This window comes from Neofelis nebulosa, chromosome 15 (genome assembly GCF_028018385.1).
Source record: "Neofelis nebulosa isolate mNeoNeb1 chromosome 15, mNeoNeb1.pri, whole genome shotgun sequence".
NCBI lineage: Eukaryota > Metazoa > Chordata > Mammalia > Carnivora > Felidae > Neofelis > Neofelis nebulosa.
Window position 1 is genome coordinate 37,063,484 of NC_080796.1, and position 20,602 is coordinate 37,084,085.

General features: G+C 39.4%; 2 protein-coding genes across 2 annotated transcripts in view; one reads left to right on the forward strand and one right to left on the reverse strand.

Annotated features, from left to right (window-relative positions):
• The window catches only part of ANGEL2 (angel homolog 2), a 254,102-nt gene that overhangs the window by 84,496 nt on the left and 149,004 nt on the right, over positions 1-20,602 (forward strand). The gene's annotated exons all lie outside the window — the stretch shown is intronic.
• FLVCR1 (FLVCR choline and heme transporter 1) overlaps positions 6,898-20,602 on the reverse strand; it is a 38,339-nt gene continuing 24,634 nt past the window's right edge. Inside the window, exons 6-10 of the mRNA XM_058700842.1 lie at positions 12,670-12,780; positions 12,065-12,170; positions 11,508-11,619; positions 10,043-10,110; positions 6,898-9,886 (exon numbers count right to left, since the gene is read on the reverse strand). Of these exons, the coding sequence (XP_058556825.1) occupies positions 9,797-9,886; positions 10,043-10,110; positions 11,508-11,619; positions 12,065-12,170; positions 12,670-12,780 (487 nt within the window). The 3' untranslated portion in view covers positions 6,898-9,796. The remainder of the gene's footprint in view (positions 9,887-10,042; positions 10,111-11,507; positions 11,620-12,064; positions 12,171-12,669; positions 12,781-20,602) is intronic.

The window sequence follows — 20,602 nt, forward strand, 5'->3', positions numbered from 1 at the left end:
GTTCGGTCAAAGAGGCACAAGCCCAAAGCAGAATGATTTCAGGGACACAAGGAGGTGCAAGGCCACACATGATCTTCCTGGCCAACTGAGGCCATCTGAGCTTTATCCATTTAGCCTAGACCAATTTAAAATACAAATACAGAGGCATGTGGGTGGCTCAGTCAGTTAAACGTTTGACTCTTTTTTTGTTGTTTTTTAATGTTCAGTTTTTACTTTTGAGAGAGAGGGACAGAGTGCAAGCGGGGGAGGGACAGAGAGAGACAAACACACACAGAATCTGAAACAGGCTCTAGGCTCCAAACTGTCAGTACAGAGCCCAAAGGCTTCTGACTCTTGGTTTTGGCTCAAGTCATGATCTCATGGTTCATGGGATCCAGCTCTGCCTCAGACTTTGCACTGACCAGCTTGGAGCCTGCTTGGGATTCTCTCTCTCTCTCTCTCTCTCTCTCTCTCTGCCCTTCCCCACCACAAAATAAATAAACTTTAAAAAATAAACTAAAATATGAGGCACCTGAGTGGCTCAGTCAGTTAAGCATCTGACTCTTGGTTTCAGCTCAGGTCTTGATCTCAAGGTTTGGTTTGTGGGCTCGAGGGCTGCATTGGGCTCTGTGCTGACAGTGCAGGGCCTGCTTGGGATTCTCTCTCTCCCTGTCTCGCTGCCCCTCCCCTGTTTGTGCACATTCTCTCTCTCAAAATAGATAAACTTGAATTTTTTTAAAGAAGCTGTAAAAAAAACAAAACAAAACCCACAGACATTTAAAAATAATAATAAATAAAATAAAATACGAATATAATCCAGGATTACACTTCAAGCTTTAATATCACAGTGAGATGGAAGGAGCTGGGAGGTTTGGACAAACTAGAAGGTGAGGGTGGGCAGAGAGGCATAAGGGGCATAAAACAATAAAATTCGGGCTTCCCAAGCGTCACAATCCTCTCTCCCTCCTCTGTTCAAAAGAAGAGAAAAGCCTTGCCTGATTCCAAGAGTGAGAGGCATGTTGGTGCCCCCAGGAGGGGATACTGATTCTCTGGGGCTCCCTTTTCATTTGCACGTGTATAGTCCCTGATCAGGAGCTGATTTGTTTTCTTGTCTTACAGCATTTTGAGAGAGGGACACTGTTTTATATTTCCAGCTCCTCTCATAAATCCTGACAAAATTGTGAATGCTCAATAAATGTCAAATAAGTAAATGAATGAATGTCCATGAGTAGAGAAACATGAAGTAAATTGTGGTATATCAACCTTATTGGGATATTATGCAGTTATCTTAAATAATGGTTATTTGCTGTTTTGGTTTGTCTTGTTTTGTTTTAAATAATGGTTATTTGAAAGGTACTAAGAGAATAGATGTTAGAAGTTCTCATCACAGGAAAAAAATGTGTAATTACGTGAGGTGTCGGATGTTAACTAAACTTATTATGGAATCATGTTGCAGTATTTATACATCAATATTTATGGTAATCATTTCACAATATTTATACGTCAAATCATTACATTGTCCACCTTAAACTACTACAATGTTATATGTCAATTATTTTTCAGTAAAACTGAAAAAAATAAAAATAGGAATAAAACAATGGTTATAAAGTCCGTATAACAACATGGAAAATGCCTGTTAAATACGCAAATTGCTTTATACCTACGTGAGATTACGCATGCATGTGAACGAAAAGGGAACAAGGAGAAATTGTTGCATAAAGGTAGTGGACTCGTGGGTAGCTTCTTTCTCAGCTTGTTGCTTAATTTCTTTTGTTGTGGGTTGTGCAGTAACACAGAAACCATTTTTTTCCTTGCCTCCAAGAGCATCTCAGTTTTGTTCTTTGGTGCCCAAGTTCTTTGATTCCCATCCTGTCTGTCCAGATCTCACCATCTCTTCAGAATTAAGTTTTGTTTCATTTTCTTTGCCCAGTGTCCAGTGTCACACCCACATGCACACGGAAGTGGTTAAATACTTTGGATATCAATGATTTTAACGGCAGTTGCTATAAATAATGTCAAGTTCAAACACTCAAACACACGCTCTCCCAAATCAGTCCACTGCCTCTCAAGTGTTATCAGCACTCAGTCCCTGTTTATACAGTTTCTCACAATGAGAGTCACAGTGGATGGGATTTGTTAAGGATCTACTGTGTGCCTTCCACTTAAATTTATTTAAAAAAAAATTTTTTTTTAACGTTTATTTATTTTTGAGACAGAGAGAGACAGAGCATGAACAGGGGAGGGGCAGAGAGAGAGGGAGACACAGAATAGGAAGCAGGCTCCAGGCTCTGAGCCATCAGCCCAGAGCCCGACACGGGGCTCGAACTCACGGACCGTGAGATCATGACCTGAGCTGAAGTCGGAGGCCCAACCGACTGAGCCACCCAGGCGCCCCACCTTCCACTTAAATTTAATCCTCACCTCAAAACCTGCAAGGTAGGAAGTATTATTCTAGTTGGCAAGGGAAGAAACAGAAATTCAGAGTTTAAATTACTTTCCCAAGATCATAGTCATGTTTCTCACCTAAGACCAGGTTCCCAAAGGCCATGTTTTTACCCTACGTACCATGACGGATGCTTTCAGAGGGCCTATGGTGCACTAAAATAATGTACGTAAATAACATAATCTAACCATACAAGGAAACTAAACTGTCTTATGAATAATAGTACTGAGGACTGCATAGGTTTGCAGGCAATGAATCTATGCCCATGTGACATTTCTCCAAGGATGTCTTTTCTAATACTAATCTCCTGATGGTGCATTGGGAGCCTCTGTCCATCCATAGATCCTGCCCTAGACAGAATGATCCAGAGCTTATCTGTCTTAGTTTTGGGTCAAGACTATGTTTTGAAGGATTCAGGCTTTTTGCTGAAAAGGAAATAACTCTCACTCTTATTTCAACTTAGTTTTTGTGCATCGTGAGGCTTTATGAAAGCTTAATCTGTCAGTTAATCTCAGGGATTAGGAGCCATTTCAGTCCCCGGAAGAACCAGACATTTCCCAGAGAAAGAGAGGTGCTCAAGCAGCATTTATCAATCAGGACCCAGAGGCTCCAACCAGAAATCAAGTTCCTTTTTAATTTTTTTTTTTTTAGTTGAGAGAAAGTGTGTGCGCACATAAGCAGAGGAGGGGCAGAGGGAGAGAGAGAAAATCTTAAGCAGGCTCCACACTCAGCACAGAGCCTGACTTGGGGCTCGATCCCACCACCCTGAGATCATGACCAGAGCCAAAATCAAGAGTCTGACGCTCAACCGAGCCACCCAGGCGCCCCAGCAGTCCAGTTTCTACCAGCTTCTAACAGTTTGTTCTCTTTACAATGACCATTTCATCATGGGCTTAAAATAACAAATGAAAGGGAAAATGCAAATGAATACTTAAAACAATATCAGGCATTTGTCTAAGTGGAAAATGAAGCTCACACACCTTATCTTAATGATTCCCGCTCCCCTATGCCCCCCACCCCCCATATCGTTCTCCTCCTTTATCAAAGGAGGGCCTCCAGACCACGTCTCCTCCTCCCTTCCATTCAAACCTGCTCAAGGACATCTCTAGACCTTAGTACAGATTTAAGAAAAGATAGCCCCTCTTGGTGGTCAGTGTGCTCTGAAACCTTACCTCTCTTTGGGGACACAAAGGTATTTTATCTCCTGTGAGATGTCAGAAAGGCATTTTCCAGGCACAGGATCCTATCAAGAACCCTGAAGTCACTTCGGGGCAGATTGTCACCTACACAGATGCCTGTCTCCCCTTGCAGAGAGGGAGGGGCAGCGTGGTATAGGCAGGTGTCTTGGTCCTGAAAGCTGACTGGGCAGGTGGGTCACAGGAGAAACTACTGACTTCAGAATGTGTTACTTGTCTATACATCTTTGCCTGCTGTGGAAAATAAGAATGGTATCTTTTTTTTTCCTGGATGAAAGTTTTTTCCACTGACAATCTAAATGTCATTCTAGTGATTCTCAATGGGAACTGAGAAAGGTCTTAGATTTTAAAGGCCCTGTTTACTAGAGGGTAATGGTAACAGATACAATGCTATGTACTCGTTATATTTCATGTCTCGCCTTAACATTTAGCTATTTATAAAACCAAATAAAACTGGAAACTTCATCTTGAAATCCCGCACTAATTATAATTAAAGTAGTACGAAAAGAGGTATAGGTAACATTTTTTATGGCTTCCAGTTTATTCTCTTCTCTTTGGCTGCCCAGTTTTTACCTTTCTTTCCCACAAGCTCCTTTCTGTCTCCAATGACTCTTCCTCCATCTGTCTCATTAGAGGCCTTTGATCTTTGACCTTGTTCTTCTGTCCACTCTCCCTAGTTTCTCACACTGTCAATCATCGACTGCGTTGATGACAGCCAAGCTCTTTTCTAGAAAAGTGGTTCTCAAAGTGTGGTTGGCAGAACCTTAGGAGTCCCCAAGACCCTTTTCAGGGAATCCATGTCAAACTCTTTAATAATACCGTAAAGAAGTGATTTGCCTTTTTCACTACTTTAACATCAGGAAAACCTACATCTGCCAAAACAAATTTTAGGAAACTCACATGAGCTTGACTGCTTCCCAACACTTGAAAGCCTTTCTGATGAGATCAGAGGTATTAACGAATGTGACTTATCTGGCATCATATAATGAAATATATCAATCTTTTGAAGAGATGCGTTTCCAAATGCCAGTGCATAATGTCACAAAACCACGCACCGTTAAAGATCTGTTGAAAGTACAAGACAGACCATTGGATGTTAATGTTAACAAAATAGGAAAAGTTTATTGATATGGCTTCAGATTTCACATAGCAACTAACCTTTAAGATAGTACCAGTTCCAACTTGCCACAGTGTCCAGAATACCTACAATTACCTGAAAAGACTGTTAAAATACTTGTCCTTTTCCAACTGCACATGTGCACAAGGTTTTTTCTTCAAACACGTCAAAGTAGCGTATCTCTACAGATTGAAGGTAGGATCAGGTATGAGAATCCAGCAGTCTTCTATGAAGCCAGACATTGAAGGCTTTTGTAGTCTTTAGAGATTGAAAAGTATCACTGTTCTCACTATATTTGTTTTGGAAAATAGTTATTTGTCATAAAAATGTAATTTATGTGGTGATGTAATGAAGTTATTTTTAAATGAATAAAATAGTTTTAATTTCTAGTATGATAAATATTGACAGCTATAACTCAGAAAAACAAAAGTTCTTTGGGGTTCCTCAATGATTTTTTTTTCTGATGTTTATTTATTTAAAAAAATTTTTTTTTTCAACGTTTTTTATTTATTTTTGGACAGAGAGAGACAGAGCATGAACGGGGGAGGGGCAGAGAGAGAGGGAGACACAGAATCGGAAACAGGCTCCAGGCTCCGAGCCATCGGCCCAGAGCCTGACGCGGGGCTCGAACTCACGGACCGCGAGATCGTGACCTGGCTGAAGTCGGACGCTTAACCGACTGTGCCACCCAGGCGCCCCGATGTTTATTTATTTTTGAAGGAGAGCTAGAGCATGCGTGGGGGAGGGACAGAGAGAGGGAGATACAGAAGAATCTGAAGCAGGCTCCAGGCTCCGAGCTGTCAGCACAGAGCCTGATGCAGGGCTCGAACCCATGAACTGTGAGATCATGACCTGAGCCAAAGTCGGGCACTTAACTGACTGAGCAACCCAGGCGCCTGAGGTTGCTCAATGATTCTTAAATGTAAAAGTTTTCTGGGACCAAAACCTTTGGAAGTCACTGCCGTAGGCTAATCTTTATCCAGCCTCCATTCTCAGTCTCACCATTTCCTTAATCCTTGCCAACCAGTTTATTAGTCCTCCAGGACTAGCTTCAGGAGGATGTGGAAGGGGCAGCCCCCTGCCAGGTCATTCTCCTCCTCCCTAAGTGTCTTCTCTATGCTCTCTCCCCAGAACCTCAATTTTTCTCAGTGGTATTCTTTTTTTTTTTTTTTAAGTTTATTTATTTTGAGAGAGCGAGCAAGGGAGGGGCAGAGAGAGAGGAGAGGGGGAGAGTCCCAAGCAGGCTCCACATTGTCAGTGCAGAGCCCGACAAGGGGCTTGAACCCATGAACAATGAGATCTTGACCTGAGCTGAAGTCAAGAATCAGACGCTTAACTGACTGAGCCACCCAGGCACTCCTCATTGGTATTCTTTTGATGTAAATCACTTGAACTTTTCTCTTCAAATCCAAATACTTTTAAGTGGTAATATGTTGCTAGTTACCAATCATTAATGCATAAAAATAGTAGCCAAAACGTTTGAGTGTTGGCTATGTCAAGATTTCAGCTAAATGTTTTTTCATGTATTATCTCACTGAATCTTATGAAGAATGCACGTCCATCATATCTATTTTTTAATGAAGAAAATTAGAGTTTGGTTTTATTATGTTAATCAGCAAGGTCTTGAGAAAAAATTAACACCTGCTATAGATATAAGGTACCACACAGGCACATGGTCCCAGGAGAAACAGGTAAAGTCTGAAGCTTAGGTGTAGTGTCCCAGATGGCTCCTTGTAGGCACCTATCTGCCCAAGGAGGGGTCAGGCACCAAAAAGCAAGGGGAGGAGATTAATCCCTCACTGCTGTGTTGCTTGAGCACTGACCCTGGTGAACTTGGTCTCCTTGTTGTGCTCCACAAAACACTTGCTCCCTCCTTGGCTCATTCTGAAATCTTACAGTCCCTTTCCACTCCCCATGTGTACCTAAGTATCAGAACTTAGGGGTGCCTGGGCGGCTCAGTCGGTTAAGTGTCTGACTTCGGCTCAGGTCATGATCTCAAGGTTCATGGGTTCGAGGCCTGCCTTGGGCTCTGTGCTGACAGTGAGGAACCTGCTTCACATTCTGTCTCCTTCTCTCTGCCCCACCCATCTCCCACCTGGCTCACACTCTCTCTCAAAAAATAAATTAACAGCTTAAAATTTTTTTCAAAAAGCCATACAAAATTAACATTAAAAAAATAAATTTATTTCAGGTCTGAAACACTGAAGAACAAGCATACAGACAAATAGTACAAAAAGCAAAATTTCAAACATGAAAGATGACTTCATACAGACAGGAATTCTTCTGGCATATTCTGAGTTTACATATAAACAATATTTTAAAGACATTTCTCCAACATTCACAAAAGGCAAAAGCTAGTATTTTTCTTTTCTGCATAATTTATAAATGCAACAGCTTTTGAAAGCATCCAATTTCTTTCTAAAATTATTTTGTTAAAATTTACAGAAGTGATGGTTACCCGACTCTATTTTCCAAAGATCAGACATAGAATTATATGACATTTCTTGTTTCACAAATTACAGGCAACTTTAACTCAAAATACAGAAAAATTATCAATTCATTTTGCGTTTTGTCACATCCTATTTCATCCTTTTTCTAATCAACAAAGAAAGATACACATGACATATACGCATATGCTTTTCGGAAATAAAGTATTCCAACCTTGATCTGTAATTTTTTTTCAAAAGCTAGGGAACTCAACAAGTACATGATTGTTTAAAACAACACTGATAGTTCAAAGATAAAAATAATTATTTAGGAGGGATCTTAGGATATCTTTTTGGTCATAAAACCTATAATGTGAATATCTAAGGAAGTTAATGATTCAGCATATTCTGCCTGAGCTATCACCCACTGAATAAAAAAGCTAAAAAAAAAAAAAAAAAAAAAAAAAAAAAAGATTTTAAATCCCCCAGATGCACAAAGTAACAATCACAGCTGTTAATCCAATTCTCTAGGGGATTTTTCTCTAGCTAGATTTAAGTTCCCCCGGTACCTGATTTGGTCTACCCCATGATGAACGGCATTGAAGATGCAAAAAAGGTCTTTGAGATCAAAGTGAATAATACATTCATTATATGGATAAGGAAAACGCTGCCCAGAGAGTGACAGGGACACAGAGCCAGGTCTGTGACCCAGACAGTCAGAGACCCAGAGCTTCTGATTCCCAGCTAAGTTCTTCTGGTGACACATTCTCCAGGAAAGATTCTACATCATTTACTGTCATTTGATTACAGAGAATGTTATAATATCAACATAAAGCAATGCATATAATCTGCCCAAATCAGAATTGCTAATTTACTTCAAGGGCACACCTGATTGGCTTTTTGTTGTTGTTGTTTATGTGGACATAATGTAAATATTATGGCTGTTTAGATGTTAGTATTCTAAAGATATTCCCTATGAGCTTAGAGAGTCAGGTCGTGAACAACATGTAAATTCTCATTGTAAACAAAACGCAGTGGTAGGCACTGTAGAAGCACATTTGGTCCTATTCTCCTTACCCTGAGCATGTGAAAGAGCAGACTTTTGGAACAGTATGTACAGTCGGGTGAAGAAAGGATACACTCCCACAATACACTGCAGGAGCACATACCTGGGCACAGTATTCCTCAAAGGAGAATGGTCATACAGATGTTAGTAGAGAATTAAAGCATCTTAAGAGGTCTTCACTAAATGAGAACTCCTAGGCTAAGTCACCATAGATTTCTTTGCAATACTGAAGCACAAGTATTAGGGATGATACAAGAAAACATGAAACACATAGGATGACATTTTCTTACTACAAAGTTAAATATACAGGCATACCTCATTTTATTGTGCTTTGATTTACTGCACTTCACAGATATTGTGGGTTTGTTTGTTTTTTCCAACAACTTGAAGGTTTGGGGCAACCCTGAATCGAGCAAGTATATTGGTGCCAATTTTCCAAGCATTTGCTCATTTTGTGTCTGTGTCACATTTTGTAATTCATGCAATATTTCAACCTTTTTCATTATTATTATATTTGTTGTGGTGACCAATGGTGGTGATTATGACTTACTGAAAGCTCAGCTGATGGTTAGCATTTTTTAGCAATAAGTCTTTTTTCACTGAAGGTATGTCCATTGTTCCTTCAGTCTATTGCACACTTACTAGACTACAGAACAGTGTAAACATGACTTTATGTGTATTGGGAAACCAAAGAATTCATTTGAGTCACTTTACTGTGATATTTGCTTTACTCTGAGTGGTATGGAGCTGAAGTGACAATATCTCCAATCTTGCCCGTGTTGAAAAAAGAGTAAGCAAGGCAGTGGGTACAAAATTACTGTCAAGTTGAAGTGAGAAAATAGTATTAGCATTTATAGCATGGTAGGAAGGCAGTGCAGAGAACTCAAGATAATGAGTCCGTCTGGGCCCCTTAGCTTCATTAGAATTCAAGTCTAAGACCAAAGTCATGGGTTCAACCTGTTCCCATGATAGTTTTGATGGCCACTGACAGTACACGTTACAAAGCACTGTTTAACAAGAATATAAGAAATGGGAAAAATCTTAGAGGTTCCGTGCAGGTGTCATCCCAGTGCTGTCCTTTGATGGGCCAGGAGTGTCGTGTTGGTGTAATGTACTCCTACTGAGGGTCACTGGACAGTAGATCAGAAAAATGGAAAGGAGCCAATTAGGAATATATTGGTCACTTGGTTCTAAATTGCATGAAGTCCATGTGATTTACGGGGATTAGGCCTCCACATTATCATTTCAGAAAGCCTTCCAACCTTCCATTTTCTACAAAGAAACAAAACGAAACAAAACACAACAAAACCACTTTTGGAAAATACACATCAAGAAGCTTACTTTCAGGTTGACAAGAGAGGACTATGAATGGAAGGCTCAGTTGATAAATGGTAGTGTTAATATGAGATGAGCCAAAGTCTGCTAAGCAAAATATTGCTTAAGGTTACAATTAAGCAAGATAATAATTATGGGTCACGTAATAATTTTCAAGTAAGTATCCATATCGCATAACGTTTAAACCAAGCCTTACTGCTCAAGTATCGCATGATGTTAACTTTTTCTTTCACCTCAAATTGCCGATTCTGACTGCTTGGACATCACAATAGTTTTTGATTCTTGGTCTGTGGGACTATCTTCAACTGTATCTTCAACTGGTACCTGCAGAAACAATCAGGAAATAAAAACAACTTACAGCATCTGGCATCTGCCATTATGACAGATCAATGATTGGCTCAGGAATACAAAATAGCTGACTAGACAGACAGGTTTCACACATTTCTTAATAGTTTAGTCATAAAAATATTCATTACTTACAGCTTTAATATCACCATTTGCAATTCCTATATTTATATTGTGTCTTCTGAGATCAGACTTGATTAATGCTGAAACAGAAAAACCCCAAAGAGGTGATGTTACCAAAGAGCATATATAGATATGCTTTTCTCTAAGCGGCACAAAGTCTTTTTTGATATTGCCAAATTTAGCACACTGTAGTACCATAATATCCAATAGCATCCTTGTAGCATGAAATAATACCAGGGCCTCTCTAAGCCATTAACTTAATTAGCAAATCATTCATTAATGAATAAATACAGGATGCTAGGAACCAAAGATGAAAAGCACAATTCTTTCCATAGAGCACTCGCCCATCTAGGGAAATATTACCATGCAAACAATTATAACACTGTAGGATAACTACAATAGTGCAGATATGTACAAGGTACAGTGGGAACATGGGAGAAAAAAAGCCCATGTCAGTCCAGAGAAAAATCAGGGAAGGCTTGCCAGAGAACACATATTTGCATTGAAACTTGAAAAATGAGTAGGAACTTGTCAAGCAGATAAGAAGAGACAGGAAGGCATTCTAGGCAGGCAGCAAACAGGATATGCAAAGAATGTGAGACAGGAATAGAACAGCCAAGAATTTGGCACCAGAGGGAGTTTGGGACCATTGGAGCATCAAGGACAAGGGGGAGGAGGCAGGAAGTGTGGTTTGCTTGGTAGGTATCCGTACACTGTATAAGAGTTTACGCTGCCGTCTGAGTAGGGAAAAGGACTGCAGAGAGAAATTAACAGAGTGAGGTAACAGGAGAAGCCAGCGTGGGTGTGGAAACACTGTGGACATTAAGCCTTGCTTCTAAATCCACTTTTATGCTCATGCACCCGGACAAACTACGGATTAGAGTCCTTTTCCATGCTCCTTCTCTCAAAGTTGGGCACCGCCGTCGTTCCTGCCCATGTCTATTCCGATGACACCTGAGAAGTGTAAGAACTGACTAACCATCCCTTGTGCCGTTTCCACCACCACTCATTCTGGTAACAGCTGACGTGACTGGGCACGTCCGGAGTGCCAGACACCATGCTAGGAGCTTTTCATGAACCTGAACTTCAGTTAATCCTCATAGCAACCCTCCATGGCAGGCTTTTTAATACCCTATTACGTGAATGAGAAAAGGAGGGTATGAGAGTTTAAGCAATTTGTCTAAAGTCACACAGCGAGTGAGCAGCAGAGTCAGAACTCGGGTCCAGGTCTGCCGATTCCAGATCTTTCCCGACTCTTCACACGCTGGCTTTGGTTTTTATGCATAGTAATGGTATTGAAGTTAAAATCTGAAAAATTAATTAATAGATTCATATCCTTGGGAAAAAATACGTAGTAATCCCGCTTTTTATTTCCTTTCTCCCTTTGAGTTCTGGAAGCCACTGAGAATCAATATACGTGAAAAATATAAAGACGATATGACACAAGTACTTTTGTCAGGAAAATACCCTCATTTACCTGTTAAAATGATGCCTACAAACATCCAAACACAGAGGAAAATGTTTCCTGCTTTAGGACTATAGTCTGTTGTGAGTTTTCCTTGAGCCAATGTGAACAGAATTCCAAATATCTAAAATAAAATAAGAGGAAATAATTGTTGTTGAATTTGCTTCTTTGAAATAAGTGTAATGTTTTCCTGAGAACTTTTAACTATTTTATTCATATGATTTGGAAAGGCAGAAAGTTTAAACTTCTTATTCACTAGAATACCCAGTAAACTGGGGCGCCTGGGTGGCTCAGTTGGTTGGGCGACCAACTTTGGCTCAGGTCATGATCTCGCAGTTCATGAGTTTGAGCCCTGCATCGGGTTCTGTGCTGACAGCTCGGAGCCTGGAGCCTGCTTTGGATTCTGCGTCTCTGTTTCTCTCTGCCCCTCCCCCACTATGCTCTGTCTCTCTCCCTCTCTCTCTCTCTCTCTCTCTCTCTCTCTCAAAAATAAATAAACATTAAAAAAAAAAAATTTAGAATAGTCTGTAAACTACTCATCTCAGATTTAAGAGAGGTCACGGGTTTACCTGTGCGGCAGCATTAAGAAGACCAGATGAGGTGCCTTCAGATTCAGGGTAAGTGATTTCAACAGCAAATTCAAAACCCAATGGGAGGTAACCAGTCATGAAGAAACTACGAAAATAAATCCAGAATTACAGAAACAATTAACTGAAGGACAATAGCATACACTGGGGCAATCATTCTACTTCTCAGCCCTATTCTAGTGATCAAATAACTAAAGATTTTGAACTTGATGTATGAAAGCAAGCCCCTATTATTATTCACCAATCAGTCCAAGGACAGAAGAACTGAAAAGCAAAGCAGCTCCTAAGTTTTCCTTTTTCTGAAAAAAAATTACCTCTGATTCGCTAAGTCAGTTGTTTTTCTAACTAAATAATGTTACCTGGACTAAGTAAGCCTTATCATTTTTCACCTGTCATATATACCAAAAAACATTTTCAAACTTTTTGTATTCTAAAGAATCACAAATTTATATGCACAGCACAGATTCTTTAAAGTTTAAAATATTTTTAAGGACATTTGGATGAACTAAAAATTTAAAACCATAGTAGCAATATTTCACAATTATAACAGCATGCTATCATTCCCCCTAAACACATTTGATGCTTACCCAAGCACCCCTCCAGTAACAAACACAACGATACTGTATCCAAGGTCCAATGTGAAAGTAAATATAACCATTCCAAGAAAAGATAAAATGTAAACTATCAGAGTAGTCTGTCTAAAACAAAAAACAAAATTGTTAGTATTTTGTCTGATTTTCCTAGGCATATAAAAATCATGTTACTAACCATTGCTCCGTCCATACAGTAATAAATTCCTTGGTTTTCAAAATCAGGTTTCCCTTATATGGAAAAATGTTTTCACCAAAGCATTGACTTTATTTACTTTTATTTTTTTATAATTTATTTTTTAATTTACATCCAAGTTAGTTAGCATATAGTGCAACAATGATTTCAGGAGTAGATTCCTTAATGCCCCTTACCCATTTAGTCCACCCCACCTCCCACAACCCCTCCAGCAACCCCCTGTTTGTTCTCTATATTTAAGAGTCTCTTATGTTTTATCCCCCTCCCTGTTTTTATATTATTTTTGCTTCCCTTCCCTTATGCTCATCTGTTTTGTATCTTAAAGTCCTCATATGAGTGCAGTCATACGATATTTGTCTTTCTCTGACTGATTAATTTCGCTTAGCATAATATCCTCTAGTTCCATGCACATAGTTGCAAATGGCAAGATTTCATCCTTTTTGATTGCCGAGTAATACTCCATTGCCGAGTAATACTCCATGGACCCTTGGGCTCTTTCCATACTTTGGCTATTGTTGATAGCACAAAGCATTGACTTTAAATTTTTTTTTTTAATGTTTATTTATTTTTGAGACAGAGAGAGACAGAGCATGAACAGGGGAGGGGCAGAGAGAGAGGGAGACACAGAACTGGAAGCAGGCTCCAGGCTCTGAGCTGTCAGCACAGAGCCCGACGCGGGGCTCGAACTCACGGACCGTGAGATCATGACCTGAGCCGAAGTCGACGCTTAACCGACCGAGCCACCCAGGCGCCCCAAAGCATTGACTTTAAAGCTCACGTTTATAAAGCTTACATTTAAGATTCAACAGCAGCAATCAACAAAACTCACACCACATCCAGTGTTCAGACAGGAAGGAATATTCATATGGATAAAATAATTTTTGTGCCACCAAATGGGATAGTTCTGTAGCTGTATCTCAAGATTCAGTTCAAATTTTACCTCTTCCAAAACACCTTTCCTAACCACTGCAGCCTACAAAGTTGTCTCTTCTTCCAAGTTCCCTTATCATTTTAGTAGCTACATAACTGTCACATGACAGACACCTATTGGACTTATGACATTGATTTTAGTCTGTTATATTATTATTTTTTCATATATGCATGCCTTATTTTCTTTCCCCTTTTAGACTACAAGTGTCTTAAAGACAGGGATCATATATTGCTTGTCATAATTCCTAGACGAATTATGCCCACAACAGAAGTTTGGTGAATGAATGGCGGTTACTCTGAGAACAAAATCAAGGCCAAAAAGAACATATTCCTATGCGTAGCAAGTTTTCTAATTGTAAAGTGGGCCAAAGACTATAAATAAATTTAACTCTTTACATACGTTCCCTTCATCTACAGATTGAATGGGTTTCACTGTAAGCTAACATTTCATAATAATGAAGCCACAGCAAGTACTATCTTGAATTATGGGAAAACCATCTTGGAGAATTTCAACACTGGAGGTCTTTGGAAGGGCTTACATAATGGTATCAAACAGATCTTGGGCCTTGAAAGGTACAGAAGATATATAGGTGACCGTTCCATATTTCATTCATTCATTTTATTTCCTTCTATTCATTTATGCACAGTTACATTCATCCATTTCTCCCAAGCATATGGGGAGTTTCTGCCTGTTAAAAAGTGTAGCTACTGTTGGCCTAGGGGCCCAAGATGGAAGGCTAGGAAGACCCTGAACTCATGTCCTCCCGCAGACACGTAGAATCCATGCATAGAGCAATTCCTCCTGAAGACCTTAGGGCTGATTGAACAGTTTCTGCATGATAGAACATAGAGGGACCATGTAGAGAACAGCAAGAGAGACAGAGGCAGGGTAACAATGGGAACCCCACTGCAGACCCTATGATTTGCAGTAGGAGAGATATCACAGAACTGTCCCTCATGCAGATTCGTCTGGCCTGGGGCACAGCAAAATAAAAAAACAAAACAGTGGTTTAAAGGGCAACTTTTACTACTAGAACATCTACCGAACAATGGGGAAACTGCTGGAACTCACTTTGGGTTTGGAGATGCCAGTGAGCACCACTGTTTACATTCCTCCTCCCCCTGGAGAGCACAGATGGGAACAGAGTCCAGGCCCCTAGCAATCTGTCCTGCAAGGGGAACCCTCCCAGACTGTATCTGCTCCAACTCTACTTGTCCCACCAGGCTGGCCTTTGGCACGGAGCACCCCAGGATCTTTGGCCTGGACCAAATGCAGCTCCAGCTAATCAGCCAAAGCAGCCAGGCACACAAATTCTACACAGGGGATGTTATTACATAAGTCCACTCCTTCAAGACCAGGAGAGGTAGCTGTTCCACCTAACTCACAGAAACAAACACAGAAGGTCAGACAAAAGAAGGGAGAGGAATATGTCTCAAAGAAAAGCATAAAAGAGAAATCTCAGAAAAAGAACTAAACAAGACAGGGATAAGTAAGTAATGTACCTGACAGAGTTCAAAGTAATGGTCAGACAGATACTCACAGGACTTGAGAGAGGAGTGGACAAACTCACTGAGAACTTCAAAAAAGAGACACAAAATATAAAAAAGAAGCAACCAGAGGTGAAGAATATAATGACCGAAATGAAAAACAAACCATAGGGAATCAATAAGCAGATTAGAGAATGCAGAAGAATGAATCAGCGATCTGGAAGATACTCAAGCTGAACAACAAAAAAGAAAAAAGAATTCTTAAAAATAAGGAAGTTAAGGACCTCTGGGACAACATCAAGCATACTAACATTTGCATTAGAGAGGTCCCAGAAAAAGAAAAGAGCAGAAAACGTATTTGAAGAAATAATAGCTGAAAACTTCCACAACCTGGAGAACAAAAACAGACATCCAATTCCAGGAAACAAAGAGAGCCTCAAAGAAGATGAACCCAAGGAGGACCACACCAAGGCACATAATAATTAAAACGTCAACAAGTTAAAGAATCTTAAAGGCAGCAACAGAAAAGTAAATACTTATGTACGTGGGGAGCTCCATAAGGCTATCAGCTGATTTCTCAGCAAAAACTTTGCAGGGCAGAAGGGAGTAGCAGGATATATTCAAAATGCTGAAAGGAAAAAACCCACAATGAAGAATACTCTACCGGGCAAGATTATCATTCAGAATTCAAGGAGAGATAAAGAGTTTCCAAGACAAATAAGTTAAAGGAGTTCATCACCACTACACCGGCCTTACAAGAAATGTTAAAGGGACTAATGAAGCCCAACACAGGGCTCGAAGCAATAAACTGTGAGATCATGACCTGAGCCAAAATCAAGAGTCAGGTGCTTAACCAACTGAGCCACCCAGGAGCCTCTAAAAGGACTACTGTAAGCAGAAAAAAAAAAAAAGGCCATAAATAGAAGTAAGAGAACTATGAAAGGAAAAAATTTCATTAGCAAAGGCAAACATATAGTAAAGGAAGTAGATCAATCACTTATAAAGCTACTATAAAGATTAAAAGACAAAAGTAGCAAAATCAATTATATCTACAAAAATTAGCTGAGGGATAAAAATTAAAAGATGCAAATATAACATCATATACCTAAAAAGTGGAGGGGGGAGTAAAAAAATAGTGCTTTCAAAATGCATTTCAACTTAAGCAACCATCAACTTCAAACAGGCTGCTATATACATGGGATGTTATATATGAATCTCATGGTAACAACACACCCAAAACCTATAATAGAGACACAAAAAATAAAGAGAAAGAAATCCAAGCATAACACTAAAGAAAGTCATCAAATCACAAAGGAAGAGAGCAAGAAAGGAACAGAGAAGAACTACAAAAACAATCATAAAACAATTAAAATGGCAGTAAGTATATATGCATCAATAATTACTTTAAATATTTTTTTTGGGGGGGTGGCACCTGGGTGGCTCAGTCGGTTAAGCATCTGACTTCAGCACAGGTTGTGATCTCACAGCTTGTGAGGTCAAGCTCTGCACTGGGCTCTGTGCTGACAGCTCAGAGCCTGGAGCCTGCCTCAGATTCTGTTTCCTCTTCTCTCTCTGCCCCTCCCCTGCTTGTGCTCTGTCTCTCTCAAAAAATAAATAAACATTTTAAAAAAAGGTCTAAAAATATCTTTTTTTTTAAATGTTTTATTTTATTCTTGAGAGCCAGAGATGGAACATGAGTGGGGAAGGGGCAGAGAGAGACAGAGAGACACAGAATCTGAAATAGGCTCCAGGCTCTGAGCTGTCAGCACAGAGCCCAACATGGGGCTCAAACCCACAAACTGTGAGATCACAACCTGAGCTGAAGCTGAACACTTAACTGACTGAGCCCCCTAGGCACCCTGCATCAATAATTACTTTAAATGTAAATAGACTAACTGCTCCAATCAAAAGACATAAGGTGACAGAATGGGTGAAAACAACAAGACCCATCTATATGCTGCCACCAAGAGATTCATTTGGGATGGAAAAAGACATTTCATGCAAGTGGGAGCAAAAAAAAAATGCTGGGGTAGCAATATTTAGGTTAGGCAAAATACTTTACTTAAAAAAAATTTTTTTTAACCTTTATTGTTTTTTGTGTGTGTTTTTTTTTGTTTTTGTTTTTGTTTTTAACGTTTATTTATTTTTGACACAGAGAGAGACAGAGCATGAACGGGGGCGGGGCAGAGAGAGAGGGAGACACAGAATGGGAAGCAGGCTCCAGGCTCTGAGCCATCAGCCCAGAGCCCGACGCAGGGCTCGAACTCACAGACCGCGAGATCGTGACCTGAGCTGAAGTCGGATGCTTAACTGACTGAGCCACCCAGGCACCCCTAACATTTATTGTTGAGAGAGAGAGAGAGACAGAGCATGAGTGAGGGAAGAGCAGAGAGAGAAGAAGACACAGAATCTGAAGCAGGCTCCAGGCTCTGAGCTGTCAGCACAGAGCCTGATGCAGGGATTGGATTCGCAAACCGTGAGATCATGACCTGAGCCAAAGTCGGATGCTTAACTGACTGAGCCACCCAGGCGACCCTAGACAAAATACTTCAAAACAAAGATTATAAAAGGAGACAAACAAGGGCATTGCATAATGATAAAGGAATCAATCCAACAAAAAGGTATAATAATTGTAAATAACTATGCACTCAACATAGAAGTCCTAATTATATAAAGCAAATATTAACAAACATAAAGGGAGAAATTGAGTAATACAGCAACAGTAGGGGACTTTAACACGCCCCCCCCCCCCATACTTACATTAATGGATAAATCACTCAAACAGAAAATAAGTAAACAGTGGCTTTGAACGATCCATTAAAACCAGATAAACTGAACATACATACAAAGCATGCCATCTAAAAACAGTAGAATACAGGGGCGCCTGGGTGGCGCAGTCGGTTAAGCGTCCGACTTCAGCCAGGTCACGATCTCGCGGTCCGTGAGTTTGAGCCCCGCGTCGGGCTCTGGGCCGATGGCTCGGAGCCTGGAGCCTGTTTCCGATTCTGTGTCTCCCTCTCTCTCTGCCCCTCCCCCGTTCATGCTCTGTCTCTCTCTGTCCCAAAAATAAAAAAAAACGTTGAAAAAAAAAATTTAAAAACAGTAGAATACACATTCTTTTCAAGTGCACATGGAAAATTCTCTAAGATATATCACATGTTAGGCCACGAAACAAGTCTCAATCAATTCAAGAAGACTGAAATCATATCAAGTATCTTTTTTGACCACAATGGTATGAAACCAGAAATCAAGAATAAATTTAAAAATTATAATGATGCCTGGGTGGCTCAGTCATTTAAGCGTCCGACTTTGGCTCAGGTCGTGATCTCACGGTTCGTGAATTCAAGCACCACATCAGGCTCTCTGCTATCAGCACAGAATCTGCTTCGGATCCTCTGTTTCCCCCTCTCTGCTCCTACCCTGCTTGCTCATGCTCTCTCTCTCTCTCTCTCTCTCTCTCAAAAGTAAACATTTTTAAAAAATACAAGAAGAAACTGGAAAAAACACAAACACATGGAAGTTAAGCAATATGCTACCAAATAACCAAAGGGACAATGAAGAAATCAAAGAGAAAATTAACATACCTGGAAACAAATGAAAATGGGAACACAGTAGCTCACAATCTTTGGGACAAAGCAAAAGCAGTTCTAAAAGGGAAGTTTATAGTGATACAGGCCTTCAAAAAGCAAGAAAATCTCAAATAAATGATCTAAACTTATACCTAAAGGAACTAGAATAAGAACAAAGGAAGTCCAAAGTCAGTTGAAGGAAAGAAATAATAAAGAACAGAGCATAAATAAATGACAGAGACTATAAAAGATTATGACACTAAGAGCCAGTTCTTTGAAAAGTAAGCAAAATTTACATACCTTTAGCCATACTCATCAAGAAAAAAGAGGAGACCCAAATAAATAAAGTCAGAAATGAAAGAAATTACAACTGACACCAGAGGAATACAAAGGATTATAAGAGAATACCATGAAAAACTGTATGCCAAAAAATTGGGCAACTCAGAAGAAATGGATAAATTCCTAGAAACATGTAATTTTCTAAGACTGATTCAGGAAGAAGTAGAAAAATCTAAAGACTGGTTGTTAGTAACAAAAATGAATCACTAATCAAAAACCTCCCAAGGGCAAAAGTCTAGAACCAGATGAATTCACAGGTGAATTCTACCAAACATTTAAAGAGCTAATATCTATACTTCTCAAACTATTCCAAAAAATATAATAAGAAGGAACATTTCCAAATTCATTTTATGAGGCCAGCATTACAATGCTACTGAAACCAGACAAAGACCTTACAAAAAAGAAAATTACAGACTAATATCCCTGATGAACATAGCTGCAATCCTCAACAAAAATATTAGCAAACTGAATTCAACAATACATTAAAAGGATCAGGTAGGATTTTTTCCAGGGATGCAAGGATGATTCAATAGCTGCAAATAAATCAATGTGATGCACCACATTAACAAAATCAACAATAAAAATCATATGATCAACTCAACAGATGCAGAAAAAGCATTTGACAAAATTCAACATTCATTCATGATAAAAGCCTTCAACAAAGTAGGTTTAGAGAGAACATACTTCAACTTAATAAAGCCCATATGTGACAAAAATACAGTTAACATCATAATGATAAAAAGTTGAAAACTTTTCTTTAGATGAGGAACAAGACAAGGATGGCCATTCTCACCTCCTTTATTCAACATAGTATTGGAAGTCTTAGTCACAACAATCAGACAAGAAAAAGAAATAAAAGGCATCCAAATTGGTAAGAAAGAAGTAAAACTGTCCCTATTTGCAGATGATATGATACTATATATGCCTAAAGACTCCACCAAAAACTATTAGAACAAATGAATGAATTCAGTAAAGTTGCAGGATATGAAATTAATATACAGACTCTGTTGTGTTCTTATACAATAACAACAAAGTACCACGAAAAGAAATTAAGGAAACAATCCCATTCACAACTGTATTAAAAAGAAAATGAAACTACAAAAACCCCAAATAGCCAAAGCAACCTTGAGAAAGAATAAAACTGAAAGTATCATAATCCCATATTTCAAATTATACTACAAATTTATAATAATCAGAACGGTATGGTACCGGCCCAAAAATAGACACAAAGACCAATAAAACAGAATAAGAGTCAGAAATAAACCCACGCTTACACAGTGAATTAATCTATAAGAAAGGAGGCAAGAAACATAGTCTCTTCAGTAACTGGGTGCTGGGAAAACTGGACACCCACATGCAAAAGAATGAAACTAGAAAAGTTCCTCACACCATACACAAACATAAAATC